Source organism: Callorhinchus milii, unplaced genomic scaffold (genome assembly GCF_018977255.1).
Source record: "Callorhinchus milii isolate IMCB2004 unplaced genomic scaffold, IMCB_Cmil_1.0 Scaffold2, whole genome shotgun sequence".
NCBI classification, from domain to species: Eukaryota; Metazoa; Chordata; class Chondrichthyes; order Chimaeriformes; family Callorhinchidae; genus Callorhinchus; species Callorhinchus milii.
Genome location: NW_024704743.1, coordinates 15,582,905 through 15,595,667, shown reverse-complemented (window position 1 = coordinate 15,595,667; position 12,763 = coordinate 15,582,905). Strand labels below are relative to the sequence as shown.

Sequence of the window (12,763 nt, the reverse complement as noted above, 5' to 3'; positions counted from 1 at the left end):
AAGTAATAATAATAATAATCCTTGCATTTGATATAGCGCTTTTCACGTCGGGAGGACGTCCCAAAGCGCTTCACAGAACACACTGTAAAGTGAATTGACTGTATATTTGTGGGCGAACACGGCAGCCAATTTCGCACAGCAATGTCCCACAAAGAGTCGTAGATTGAAAATGACCAATTTATTATTGTTTTTGGTTTTGGAGGTATTATTATTAGGCGTGTGGAGTAAGGAAACTTGCCCAAGATTTCGCCCTGCCTGGAATTGAACACAGGTCTCTAACCACTGAGCTACAGGACTCCACAAACAGAAAGTTTATGAGTTGTTCTGGAAGCTGTAACTTGCATTGCTCAATAGTCGTTCCTTATGGCATGATCAGTTATACCTTACAGAGCTCAAGAATCTGTTTCAAGGGATTGAATAGTCCTCTGGGACCTTGTTTGAATTAAACCCAGGCTGATGGGCTGAAAACAAAAGCATACACATGAAGTGAGTATGGACAGACTCAATCCAGGTATTAGTGGACAAAAGTCTACAAATTGCCACAATTTCAGTACTAAATGCCATTAAACTGTCAATTTCACTCAGGAAGCCTGAGAGATTGAATGTTTTGGAAAACAAAACTGCATACCAAAATGTGGGAGGAGAGAGGTGCTCTTCTGAAGGTTGTTAGGACACAGAATGGTTTGCCAAAAGTGATCATGGAAGTTGAGACCGTAACAATGCTAAAAAAGCAATTGAAGAAGTACAGGGAATTGAGATTAGAGTGGGCAATTCTGGTGGAGTGGGGAAGCCAAGACGTGTAGAGGGTTGTGAGCCGAATGCCTTTCTTCAATGCTTTGTTGAGTACATTGCTGAGGCAGGGAAAAGGAAATGTACTTTGCCTCTCCCTTTACTCGACAGTGCAATACCGACGGCAAGTAGAAGACATTTCAATTCCCAGCACTGACAACTCTCTCCATACTGAAAGCAACATTCACCCCCTCTCCTTCTAGTACAAAATTTAAGAGCTACATATTCCTGACTGACCATTGTGCACTTTTAGTCATATTCAGAACTGCTATTCAGACATGCTTCCAGTTAATTGAGTAAATTCAAATAAAATTTTATATGAAACAGAAAAAGGAGTATATAAGACTGTTTAAAGAATGTGAAGAAAGAATAAAGCGCCCACAGTTCTTGCATTTGCACAATGTCCTGGGGAAACCATGTTTTCGCTGTATTTACCATGTATAAAACTCAATGCTGTAACAAACTATTGAGAATTGACTGTCATCATCAATTTGATTTTCAAGCGAGCTACTGATCCTGATCGTGTCGGACCCTCAATATACGTACAATTAAAGTTTAGAAACTCAAGAGTTAAGGGGAGGGACAGAGCCTTAGCACAATTAGGAGTCCAAGTGCTCCAAGACAGTATTCTATTTGATAGTTTCTGATCAACTTGATCATTTCTGTGTACTTGTGAGCATGTGGTGAAGTGTGTGAGGTGTGTGGGACAGAGCGTGCAAGTGAGTGAGAGAGGTGGGCATGAATGTGAGAGAGTAATTAATTAAATAAATGCTTGAACTGCTTCAGATTGCTCTTAACATAGGCTCCAAAAAGCGTACTGCCGTTGCCATCACTACCGAGCCGGTCCCAATTAAAACAGGGGCACTGAGCCCCAGGCTTGTGGAGCAGGACCTGGTGTGTGGGCTCGGCTGCTGATCACAGAGCACTAAGGTGCCGAAAATCTCATTGCCCACATGCATTTTTGTTGATGTGAATTCACACTCCGCCTGGATCAGAAAGTGGCTTTTCAGCCAGTTCCTCCAAAAAGGTTAGTTGTGTGTTTTAGGAACATAGGTACAGGAATAGGCCATTCAGCCCCTCAAGCCTGTTTCGCCATTCTATTAGATCATGGCTCATCTGTATCTCAACTCCAAATACCCGTCTTGTCCTCTATTAATTGATCTCCTTACCTATATGCAGTATATTATATATAATACACACACATACTCACAACACACACATTATATATATTATATATAACATTTTTTTAATTTAACTTTTTTTTAATAATTTGATACAAATGCTAATTCTCGGTTTGATTTCAAAGTGACGCTGACATTCCCTCTTTAACGATAATACCACAAACTTTTCTGCAGTTCGTACTGCAACAAGGTTATCCAAGACACAGAGGCTCTGGTGCAGGTGATACTCACACGTGTAGCGGTGCGATGGGAGAGGGGTCATAATGGTAACGTCCCTCGTGATGTCGGACATCGATTGGAACAGGCGGGTGGAAGGACGGGAAAAGCGGGTGTGGTGCTGTAAAATGAAAGAAAATGCAAGGCAAGAAAGTTAGAGGCAAATCTCAAACTGCTTCATCATTGTATGTGCACCTTTGATGGTGCCTTTCTACGCAATAGATCCACAGGTGATCTGTAAAAAGCAGAGCAGCGCTGACAAACTAATAGATTCTGTACCATGGGCTCAGACTTTGATCCAAAGTATATTGGAGAGAAGTTACCGGTGCACCTTCGGTGAGTGTATTTGGAGGAGTAACACAAGCCTACATTTGTTTTACTTTAACAAAACCTCTACATACCATGATTCTGCCAGGGGCAGTGTATTTCAGATTAATTTCACAAAATGCTTTCAATAGTGGCACAGCTGTAAACAGTCAGGCCCATGTCCCTCCAACAAACCTCCAGAGTAACCCATTGCCATTTGTTTATCTTGCTGGTGCAAATGGTCACCCTGATTTTCAACAAAAGAGAGGTGCTTCACCCAGCAATAATTACCTGTGAAGCATGTTGAGGCATTTTGCCCACAAAATACACAGCCAATTCACTTTACAGTATTTTCTGTGAAGCACTTTGTGATATCTCAATGATGTGATAAGGCGCTCTATCAAATGCAAGGATTTTTATCGTTATAACACAAGTTGCATAAAATAGCACAAATCACAGAATACAGCATCAGATAGAGTCCCTCCCTTGACCTGTGTTGTACACTCAGTGAAATACCACTAGAGTACAGGGCCGTCAATAGAGATCTGCAGCCTTACCCCTGCAAGCTACTGAACTAAGGTGAGTTTCCAGAATAAAAGAACAAATGTTCGCTCTTTTAGGGCCGTAAAATTGGTTGAAAACTGACTTGGACACTACATCTCCTTCACGATACTCTCTTATTCAAAGCAATGGAGTGAGCCTGCAACCCAAATACATCTTTCAAACACTGAGTCATCAACGTGAAAAATCACTGAATCTTCTGACTTACAAGTGAGGAACTTCCAACCTGAGTTTCATAAGTTGTATTTTTCTTTGTGTGATGAGGTGTTGATGGTGAAGGTTGAACGCGGGATAGTTTTTTTTGAATCCAGCAAACAATCCTTGAGAATGACAGTGAAATCAGCCAAAGCAAGAATGAGCACAGGCCAATTAGGCAATGATGAATGCTGCATAGTACTATGGCCACATCAGGACACTGTCCTTGTCTTGGCTGACATTCCAACACAGAAATGGAAGAGTGCTGCATTGCTAGAAATGTCGTCTTTAGAATGGGACGTTAAACCAAGGTTATTAAAGATCACATGACACTATTCAAAACGAGAAGGGCATTCTCGCAGTGTACCACCCAACTCTAGATCAGGGATGGACAATTTACAGCCCACAGGGTGATGATTTTATGCATGGGATTTGCAAGTTGGCCCATCCCTGTTCTCGATTAATTGCCTCGTGACTACTTTGTGTGACTTTGCTGGACTCAACATTGCCGTGTTCCCCTATTAAAAAATGTCTCTACAAGTGACAGTAATTACTGTGCAGTTCTTTGAGCTGTTTGGCTGCTGCCGGCAGTATAAAAACCAAATAGTTTGTACTTCTTTCCATCCAGTATTCAGTGCGGTAGCTTAGAAGAGCATCAAGTGACAGCACATGAAAGAGTCCAGCACCGAATTGTAACCAGCGGTGGTGCAAGCTCTCACGCTGCTTTGAGACGCACAATGGTGGGCCGTCATCAAAACAAACAGTAAAGCATCCTCTACATTTCTTTGCTAGATATTCACAATTGTACTTCTAGTCTCACTGAGCTCTGGTGAGGGAAAATACTCCAGGCGTTAGAATTGGAGCTTAGAAAGGACACTGAGAACAAAGAACCAACAACAAAAAGGGCTGGCATTCACCCACATAAGCTCCACCATGAAGAAGTTGGACAGCAAATAGCATTAGACCTGTGTACAGGGACAGGGCTGGTTTTCCTGACGCACATCCCATCATCCCCCCTTCTCACAATCTAGGTCTGCAGAACAGTCGCTGAAAATAATCTCAGGTCAAACATTGGTTCAGTGAAAGAATGGAGTCTGCATGTGAAGGGCACATGTTGTCAAGAGTTCTGAACTGGACCCAAGTGCAAACCACCATTGAGATGGGCTCTACCTTCGACTATGCAATTCATGGTTATATACGGTCTCTCTTGAGATCAGAACAGAGGAATCTGATTTGCCAAGTACCGCAACATGGCAAGGGTTTATAATATATTAAAAAGAAAATGCTTAAACATGCAAACCCTTTAACATTAGCACTTGGGATGTTAAAAATCTGTTGAACGAGCATCTCGCTAACAATTCTCACAGAAAAGAAAATTACCCAAAGGCAAGCTTGAACACATACACAGGCACTTCACCTGTCACAAATGGAAGAAAACCAATGAATTTCATTACTATCAGAATGCAACTATAAATAAATGAACTCGGCTCCTCCGGCAATCGTTCATTTCTGCCCCGTTTCCACGCAGCAGCTTTGAGCCACAAAACAGAGACAGTCCATCATCGCTGCACAGTGTGCTCAGGACAACCTGTACGGCTAGAAGTGGTCTGCGTGACTAGATCCAGCATAATTATCCATCTCGTGACTTATTATTTACACATGAACAATACATCTGGAGAACATCATAACTCAAGTGTCTGTGTAATAAGTTACTGTACCGTTACCATCTTCTGTTGTAACCCTTGACAAAATGCCACATGATGACTTTTCCAAAGTCAGGCTAAAACTGCTGAAGCAGAACAAAATGCCACTAAACCCCCGTACCTGCTATTTATCATACAATTTCCTGACTGATGGTTGCACAAACCAGCTGCTAAGCGCTGTGTACTCTACTGTCAGGAAACTAACATGCTAAATGGGAGACAGCGGGCGTAATGGGGAGAAGCAGTAGAATCAATTTTACTCTGGGAATTAGTTCTCTTAGTATTTCTAATGCTAACCAGTAACAGGACTCTGGAACATCTATAGCCAGAAGGATTTCTGTGAATGTAAATACACACTCACACACCAGAAGGATGGCTTCTCAAAGCTTTGAACTTACAGAAACAGTTTAAGTACACAGAATCAAGTTAGCTCTGGGCTGTCAGTCACCAAGTAGAATTCCTGGAGCTCACCCAAAATAACCCCAAACACCCTGCCACCCCTTCCCTCTAACCCATTCTGTGAACCTCTATTCCTTCCCAAACAATTTTAATGGCAAGATGGGCAAACACTGTAAACTGCACTTAAACTGTAAAATTCAAACACTTTTGAGTCATTCTCCCATTGCGAAAGGCACTATGTAAATTGTAATCGGATTGTAACTGCAGCAATTTCTTCTAGTAACACTGCTGTGCCACTATAGCTGATCTGTGAAGCCGGTGGAATCTGGCATAACCGGAGAGCTTGAGGGCGTCCGCAAAACTATTTTCAAATAAACGTTATTTTAAAAAGGTAAAAATAAAAGAATATTACTTGCCAGAATTATGAAGCATAAGAGGAGTCGAGTGAATTTTTTAAAAAAACTATAGATTTATTATTGTAAAAAAAAGAAAATGCTTGCAAAGGCCATGACAAATTGCAAGCTTACTGTTCTGAATAAAAACTATGAACATATATTTCCTATTAAAAGAAAAGCACACCACCACAAGTCGATCAGGATCCTCACTTTGCACAAACACATTTGCGTGCCAGTTATTGGCTTATTCTATCACAAGCTTGTAGCAATGTTACATTTTCCATCAAATGCAAATATTAGACGCCACTAACAATGACGGGAACATTGGTTTCCAGACAGGAGGTGACTGGCAGCTAAATACATGGGTATTGCTGTTCCCATTATTGATCACTAATTTCATGCCTGCTTGTAAGATATTCCTGTATGCAAATCGACTGCCATGTTCAACCACAAAACACATAGTGACTACAGTTTACTGTACATCTTATGAGGCACTATGGGCCATCCTCCCGACGTGAAAGGCACTATGTCAAATGTAAGGATTATTATTTTCATTGTCAGTCTGGGTACTTGGGCAGCCATCTTGAGTGGTTCAGCAAGCAACCATCTTAGTGTGTTTGTTGCTGGGCTGGGGTTTGAAGGCATGGGTGGTATTTCAAAAGTGCGATCAGTAGAATTCAAAACAGTAAGTCCAATTTCTTCGCTTCTTTTTTCTTGGATTTTAACGTTTAGAATTAGCCATGTTCCTTGAACATAGCCAAAATAATCCATTTTCACGGAGCTTACAGAAAAGCTGTAGCCACCATGGATGGAGATAAGGAACATTTCAATGTTTCTGGACTGCCTGAATGCCTGGCAGTCATGCTATTTCACTTCCACCACCAAACATTCACTCTATTTAAAGGTCAGGCCACTCATGGCATGGGATAGGGGTTGGAATTCCTGTCCTATGCATCTGAACAACCCCACATCACATTCACATTGCCTACATAATTGTTTGTGGGATACTGCTGAGTGCAATTGGCTGCCACATTTCACCCACAAAATATACAGTCAATTCACTTTACAGTATACAGGCATTCCTCAGGACTCTGTCCTTGGTCCCCTCCTCTTCAATATCTATATGCTCCCTCTTGGTGACATCATCTGCAGACATGGGGTCAACTTCCACATGTATGCAAATGACACCCAACTGTATCTCTCTGCCTCTACCTTTGACTCCAGGACCACTGCTGTTCTGACAGAATGTCTGTCAGACATCAAGTCCTGGATGAGAGCTAACTTTCTTCAGATGAACATCAACAAGACCGAGGCTCTCCTGATTGGCTCCCGTCAGCGCCTCCACACCTCAGGCGCTGACAGCATCACCATCCAAGGATGCACACTCCACCCCATTGAGCCGGTCAGGAATCCTTGGCGACTTACTTGACCCTCAACTATCGTTTCTATCCCACATCCGTGTCATGACCCGCTCTGGCTTCCCCCACCTCCGCAACATCGCCCGGCTCCGCCAATGTCTCACACTGCAGACTCCCGAAACCCTTATACACGCATTCATAACATCCAGGCTTGACTATGCAAACTCCCTGCTTGTCAGCCTCCCCAATTCTTCCCTCCATAGGCTGCAGATCATCCAGAACTCTGCAGCCCGTGTCCTTCCCCACACCAGTTTCCGTGACCCTATCACCCCCATTCTCGCCCGACTTTACTGGCTTCCCATCACACAGAGGATACAGTTCAAGATCCTGGTCCTCACCTTCAAAGCCCTCCATGGGCTTGCTTCCCCCCTACCTCTGCAACCTCGTAACCCCCTACCAACCTGCCCGCTCCCTCCGCTCAGTGGGCTCTGGCCTGCTTCATGTCCCTGCCTCGCCCACCCCACCATTGGTGGGTGAGCCTTCAACCACTCTGCCCCCACCTTCTGGAACTCCATCCCGTAATCCCTCCACCTCGCCCTTTTCTTTACCTCCTTCAAGGTTCATCTCTAGGCCCTTCTCTTCCACCGTGTCTCTCGATCACCCTCCTTTCCCCCCCCCTGCCCTCCAACCTCCCCAATCCTGACCCGAAGCTCGGGTCCGAAACATGACTGTCCAGCGCCTTGGGACGTCCTCCCAATGTGAAAGGCACTATACAAATGTAATTTTGTTGTTGTTACAGTATATTCTGTGAAGTTCCTTGTCGTCTTAACGATGTGATGAGGCACTATATCCAATGCAAGGATTATTATTATTAGTAGTAGTATAATGCAGGTGTCCAGAGATCAAACCAGACTGTGACAACAACCTGCCTTATTTAATTGAGAGCACAGCATTTCCTGTTCCTATCGTGTTTGTTTGCACTGAAATTCACTGGTGAATAACTTCCTCTCAGGCACAAGCCAATGCAAGTACCAAGTAACACTTCACGTGGATGTGGTGATCAGAAGAGGAAATCCAATGATAGCACCCTCAGCTTGTCCAGCTTCTTCCTCACCTAAGGGCTCTGAACCACACTGACATAAGGTTCACAGGCAGTAGAGAGTCCATTCCAGCACCATGTACCCAAATAGCTTTTCTTCAGCAGTGAGCACAGACAGAGTGTGGTGACAATGATTAGACAAGCTCAGGGTCTTCAGCCTAGTGAGAAGACATCTCAGAGGGAATCCTATAGAGGTGTGTAAACTTTTAAATGGGTTTGAAAAACAACAACAAGATTACAATTGTATAGCGCCTTTTATGTCAGGAGGACGTCCCAAGGCGCTGGACAGTATACAGCATTTCAAACCCGAGCTGGGGTCGGGGGGGGGGGGGGGGTGAGAAAGGAGGGGAGGCGAAGGGGGGTGGCCGATGGCATGGTCGAAGAGGAGGGTCTTGAGGCGGGACTTGAAGGAGGCTAAGGAGGGGGCGAGGCGGAGTGATTGGGGGATGGAATTCCAGAGGTTGGGGGCAGAGTGGCTGAAGGCTCTTCCGCCAATGGTGGGGCGGGTGAGTCGGGGGACGTGGACCAGGCCAGAGCCGGCTGAGCGGAGGGAGCGGGCAGGTTGATAGGGGGTTAGGAGGTCACTGAGATAGGGTGGGGCGAGGCCATGGAGGGCTTTGTAGGTGAGGACCAGGATCTTGAACTGAATCCTCTGAAGGATAGGGAACCAATGGAGTCGGGCGAGAATGGGGGAGATGGGGTCACAGAGTTTGGTGCGGGAGAGGACACGGGCTGCAGAGTTCTGGATTATCTGCAGCCTGTGGAGGGAGGAGTTTCAGCGGCCTGAGGGGTGAGGTAGTGGCGGAGTCGGGCGATGTTACGGAGGTGAGGGAAGGCAGAGCGGGTCATGGCTTGGATGTGGGGAAGAAAAGACAGATGAAGGTCGAACAAGACACCGAGGTTCCTGACTGGCTTGGTGAGTTGAAGTGTGCAACCATGGAGGTTGATGTTGCCAGAGCCTGAGGTGCAGAGGCGCTGGCGCGAACCAATCAGGAGGGCCTCAGTCTTGTTCACATTCAACTGCAGGAAACTTGCCCTCATCCAGGACTTGATGTCTGACAGACAGTCTGTCAGGACAGCAGTGGTCCTGGAGTTGAGGGTGGAGGCAGAAAGATAGAGTTGGGTGTCATCCGCATACATATGGAAGTTGACCCCATGTCTGCGGATGATGTCACCAAGGGGGAGCATGTAGATATAAAAGGGAGGGCCAAGGACAGAGCACTGGGGGACGCCAGACTTGACAGTGCGGGGGCTGGAGGAGAAATCGTTAGAGGCAACAAAGTGGAGACGGTGAGAGAGATAGGAATCGAACCAGGCAAGGGCAGGTCCGTGAAGATTAAATAAAGAGGAGGCGGTGTATGGGGATGGAGTAGTTGACAGTGTTGAAGGTGGCAGAGAGGTCAAGGAGGACAAGGAGGCAGAGGGAGCCCTGATCACAGATGTTCAGAATGTCATTAGTGACTTTGACCAGGGCTGTTTCCGTGCTGTGGGCAGCTTGGAAGCCGGATTGGAGGGGTTCAAAGAGGGAATGGCGAGAGAGAAAGGAGCAGAGCTGGGATGCAACGACTCATTCCAGGACCTTGGAGAGGAATGGGAGTTAGAGATGGGGCGGTAGCTGGAGAGAAGGGATGGGTCCAGGGAAGGTTTTTTCAAGATGGGGGTGATGATGGCTGTTTTTAGGGGGGTGGGAACTGAACCAGTGGACAAGGAGAGGTTGATGATGTCGGACAGGAGAGGGGCCAGAAGGTGGAGCTGTGAGATGAGGTGGGGATGGGATTGAGGGAGCAGGTGGTGGGTTTTAGTTTGTGGACAGTCGTGGTGAGGGAGTAGGGAGAGATAAGGTTGAAGAAGTATAGGGGGGGATGGGTAGGGGGTGGGTCATGAGGGAGAGGTGATGTGGGGGTGGCTGTGGACGGCGCAGAGGTGGCTGTAAACACAAAAGTAAACTTAGAACAACACTTCAAGATTCACCAAGACCGTAGAACAAGAGGACATAGTTTTAGAGTTGCAAAGGACAACTTCAGGACAGACACCAGGAAGATTTTCTTTACCCAGAGGTTAATTAATGACTGGAACAGATCGCCAGGAAAAGTGGTTGAGGCCAGGTCACTGAACTCATTTGATACGGTGGGAAGATTGTAGGGTTCTAGAACAGATGGGAAGAGGGTAAAGAAATACAGCCAAATGTGATGCAGCCCTCGCCCAACACACAGGTACATGTACGTAAGTGCAGACAAACACACACGCGCACACATACGTCACAGATTAGTATGCAAGAGAAGAATTCCTGGCCTATTTTCTCCTCTCTACCTCAGGTTTGCAAACGACACTTGTATCAGCTCTGCTGGTTAACTCAGCAACAACCCAGAATCAAACACGGAGCTCCTGGTCATTTTGACTCTGCGCAGGCAGTGTCTTCACTGACTGAGTCATTGTGAGCCTGCATCCCCCAGCTTTACACTGCGACAAAGTGGAAGACATTACACAGAAGCTGGCTGCAATTGCTGTTCTATTTACACAGGGAGACTCTATTTGTCTCATCAGAGTTCCCCAAGGGATCTGAAACCAGGTGAAATGTTATTTGCTACCTACCCTGGGAATTATTCTATCTATGGTGAGCTATCCAACTTGCAAGAGACATTGGCATGCTCATCTCTCCCGGGAGTAATTTGGTGAGAGAGGAAACTACCTGCAAGGTATTACAAGCAGGCATTTCTTTTAAATTCCAGGTATTCGCAGCTTTGACGTACAAAGATCAAACTTGCTTTTTAAATAATAACCCTATAAATAATCCTTGCATTTGATATAGCGCCTTATCGCATCTTCGAGACATCTCAAAGTGCTTCACAGAATATACTGTAAAGTGAGTTCAGTGTATATTTTGTGGGAAAAACGCGGCAGTCACTTGCACACAGCAGTGTCCCACAAACAGTCGTGGATTGAAGTGACCAGTTTTTTTTTTTTGAAGGAATTATTACCCCCGAAAAGCAATCTGCCAATCGACTAACAACCGGTTTCCTACTTACTGCTAGCTAAACAGAGGCGTGTGGAGTAAGGAGACTTGCCCAATATTTCACCCTGCCAGGAATCAAACCTCTCGCTTGCGAGGTGAGTGCTCTAACCACTGAGCTACAGGCCTCCAAATAGAGCCTTATCACATCAAAGTGTCCCAACGTCCCACAAAGAGCCATGAAGTGAATGATTAATTCTGGAGGACAGCTTGCCAAGACTCCAGGAGAAGCTCCCTTTTCAAATCGTGTCATGAGATCTTTATTGTCCACCTAAAACAAAGCTGGTGGGACCTTGGTTCAATGTCTTACCTAAAAGACAGCTCCTCTGACAATCTCGCCCTCCTCCAGCACTGCTCTGAAGTGCAAGCCATGACTATGAGGTCAAGTGCTGCTGCCCGGTTTCTCCCGCATCATAACCTACTCTGTGCTGGTTGTAGATGTGCCCTACAACTAAGTGGTTTTGCCCTGCCTGGAGGACAACATTAAAATCACTAACCATGAGTATTCCTGGAATACAGAGAGATCAGTACCTAGATCAGAACGTACAGATTTTGGCCAAAATGTATTTTTTCAATCTTAATTTGGGAGCCAGTTTTCTGTAGTTCTTAAAACTGTGGAAAACTGGCTTCAAAATTATGACTGAATTTAAGATGTTTCCAAAATTCACCAGTTCTGAAATGTTAAGGAAATAGTCCTTAGTCTTATACCAGGCAGAGTGTTTGGCCCCTGGTCCTTTCACTACCCAACACAACTGCTACCCCTTCCACTATAGGGCTCAGTGCATCAGTCTGTACTTCCTCAGTCAGCAAGTTCTACACTGGCTATATCTGCACAAGGCCATATTTCAAATACCATCTCCCCACTAAATCCTGCCTTTCCCATTCCCCTATTTTTCAGCACTTGCAAAGTCTTTGCTGGAACTGACTCTGCATGTGTGACGCTGAGGCAGTTCTAAACTCCCCAGCCGGATTCTCGGACATTTCAAAATATAAAGAGGTCAAGTCTCAGTACATCTTCAAAAGTGTGCAAAGGTTATTGTCACAGTTCACTGCTTCCCTCCACCCCATCTCTCACTGCTCACAATTCACATTTCCCTGAGTGGCTATGAGGAAGTTGCATGCAATGGTGGATTTTGTTGGCAGGTGGGTTAAAAGTTCATAAAACAAGCTGTGTGCTTTTTTTTGTTTAAACAATCTGAGGAATGCGTGGCCCAAGATTTCTGGCAACTGGAATGCTAATTTAGGCAAGTTCAAAATAAGAGAGTCTTAGTCTTGGAGCTCAAGGCTCATAAACCATTTTTTCCACCATGGCTTCCAACAGCTAACTTGAAGCCGGGTTAGAACACAGCTCTCCATACAGAGTAGAGATGGCACTGAGCAGTGTGCTGCTATGCACCGACTCTACAAAACAATTTACATTTATATAGAACCGCTCGCGTTGAGAGGAGGTCTCAAAGCGCTTAACAATCCTGAATGGGCACCAATTCCATTCATGTCAAGGTCCACATGTCATTGGTGAGGAAGAGGAAGCGTTTACACAAAAGCAAATCA

The 12,763-nt window shown here is 45.2% G+C and overlaps 1 protein-coding gene across 8 annotated transcripts in view; it reads right to left on the bottom strand.

Annotated features, from left to right (window-relative positions):
• LOC103181539 (transcriptional activator GLI3) overlaps positions 1–12,763 on the bottom strand; it is a 219,517-nt gene that overhangs the window by 82,680 nt on the left and 124,074 nt on the right. For all 8 annotated transcript variants that reach the window (XM_042331867.1, XM_007898098.2, XM_007898100.2 and 5 more), the window contains one exon: positions 2,202–2,307. In XM_042331867.1, the coding sequence (XP_042187801.1) occupies positions 2,202–2,307 (106 nt within the window). The remainder of the gene's footprint in view (positions 1–2,201; positions 2,308–12,763) is intronic.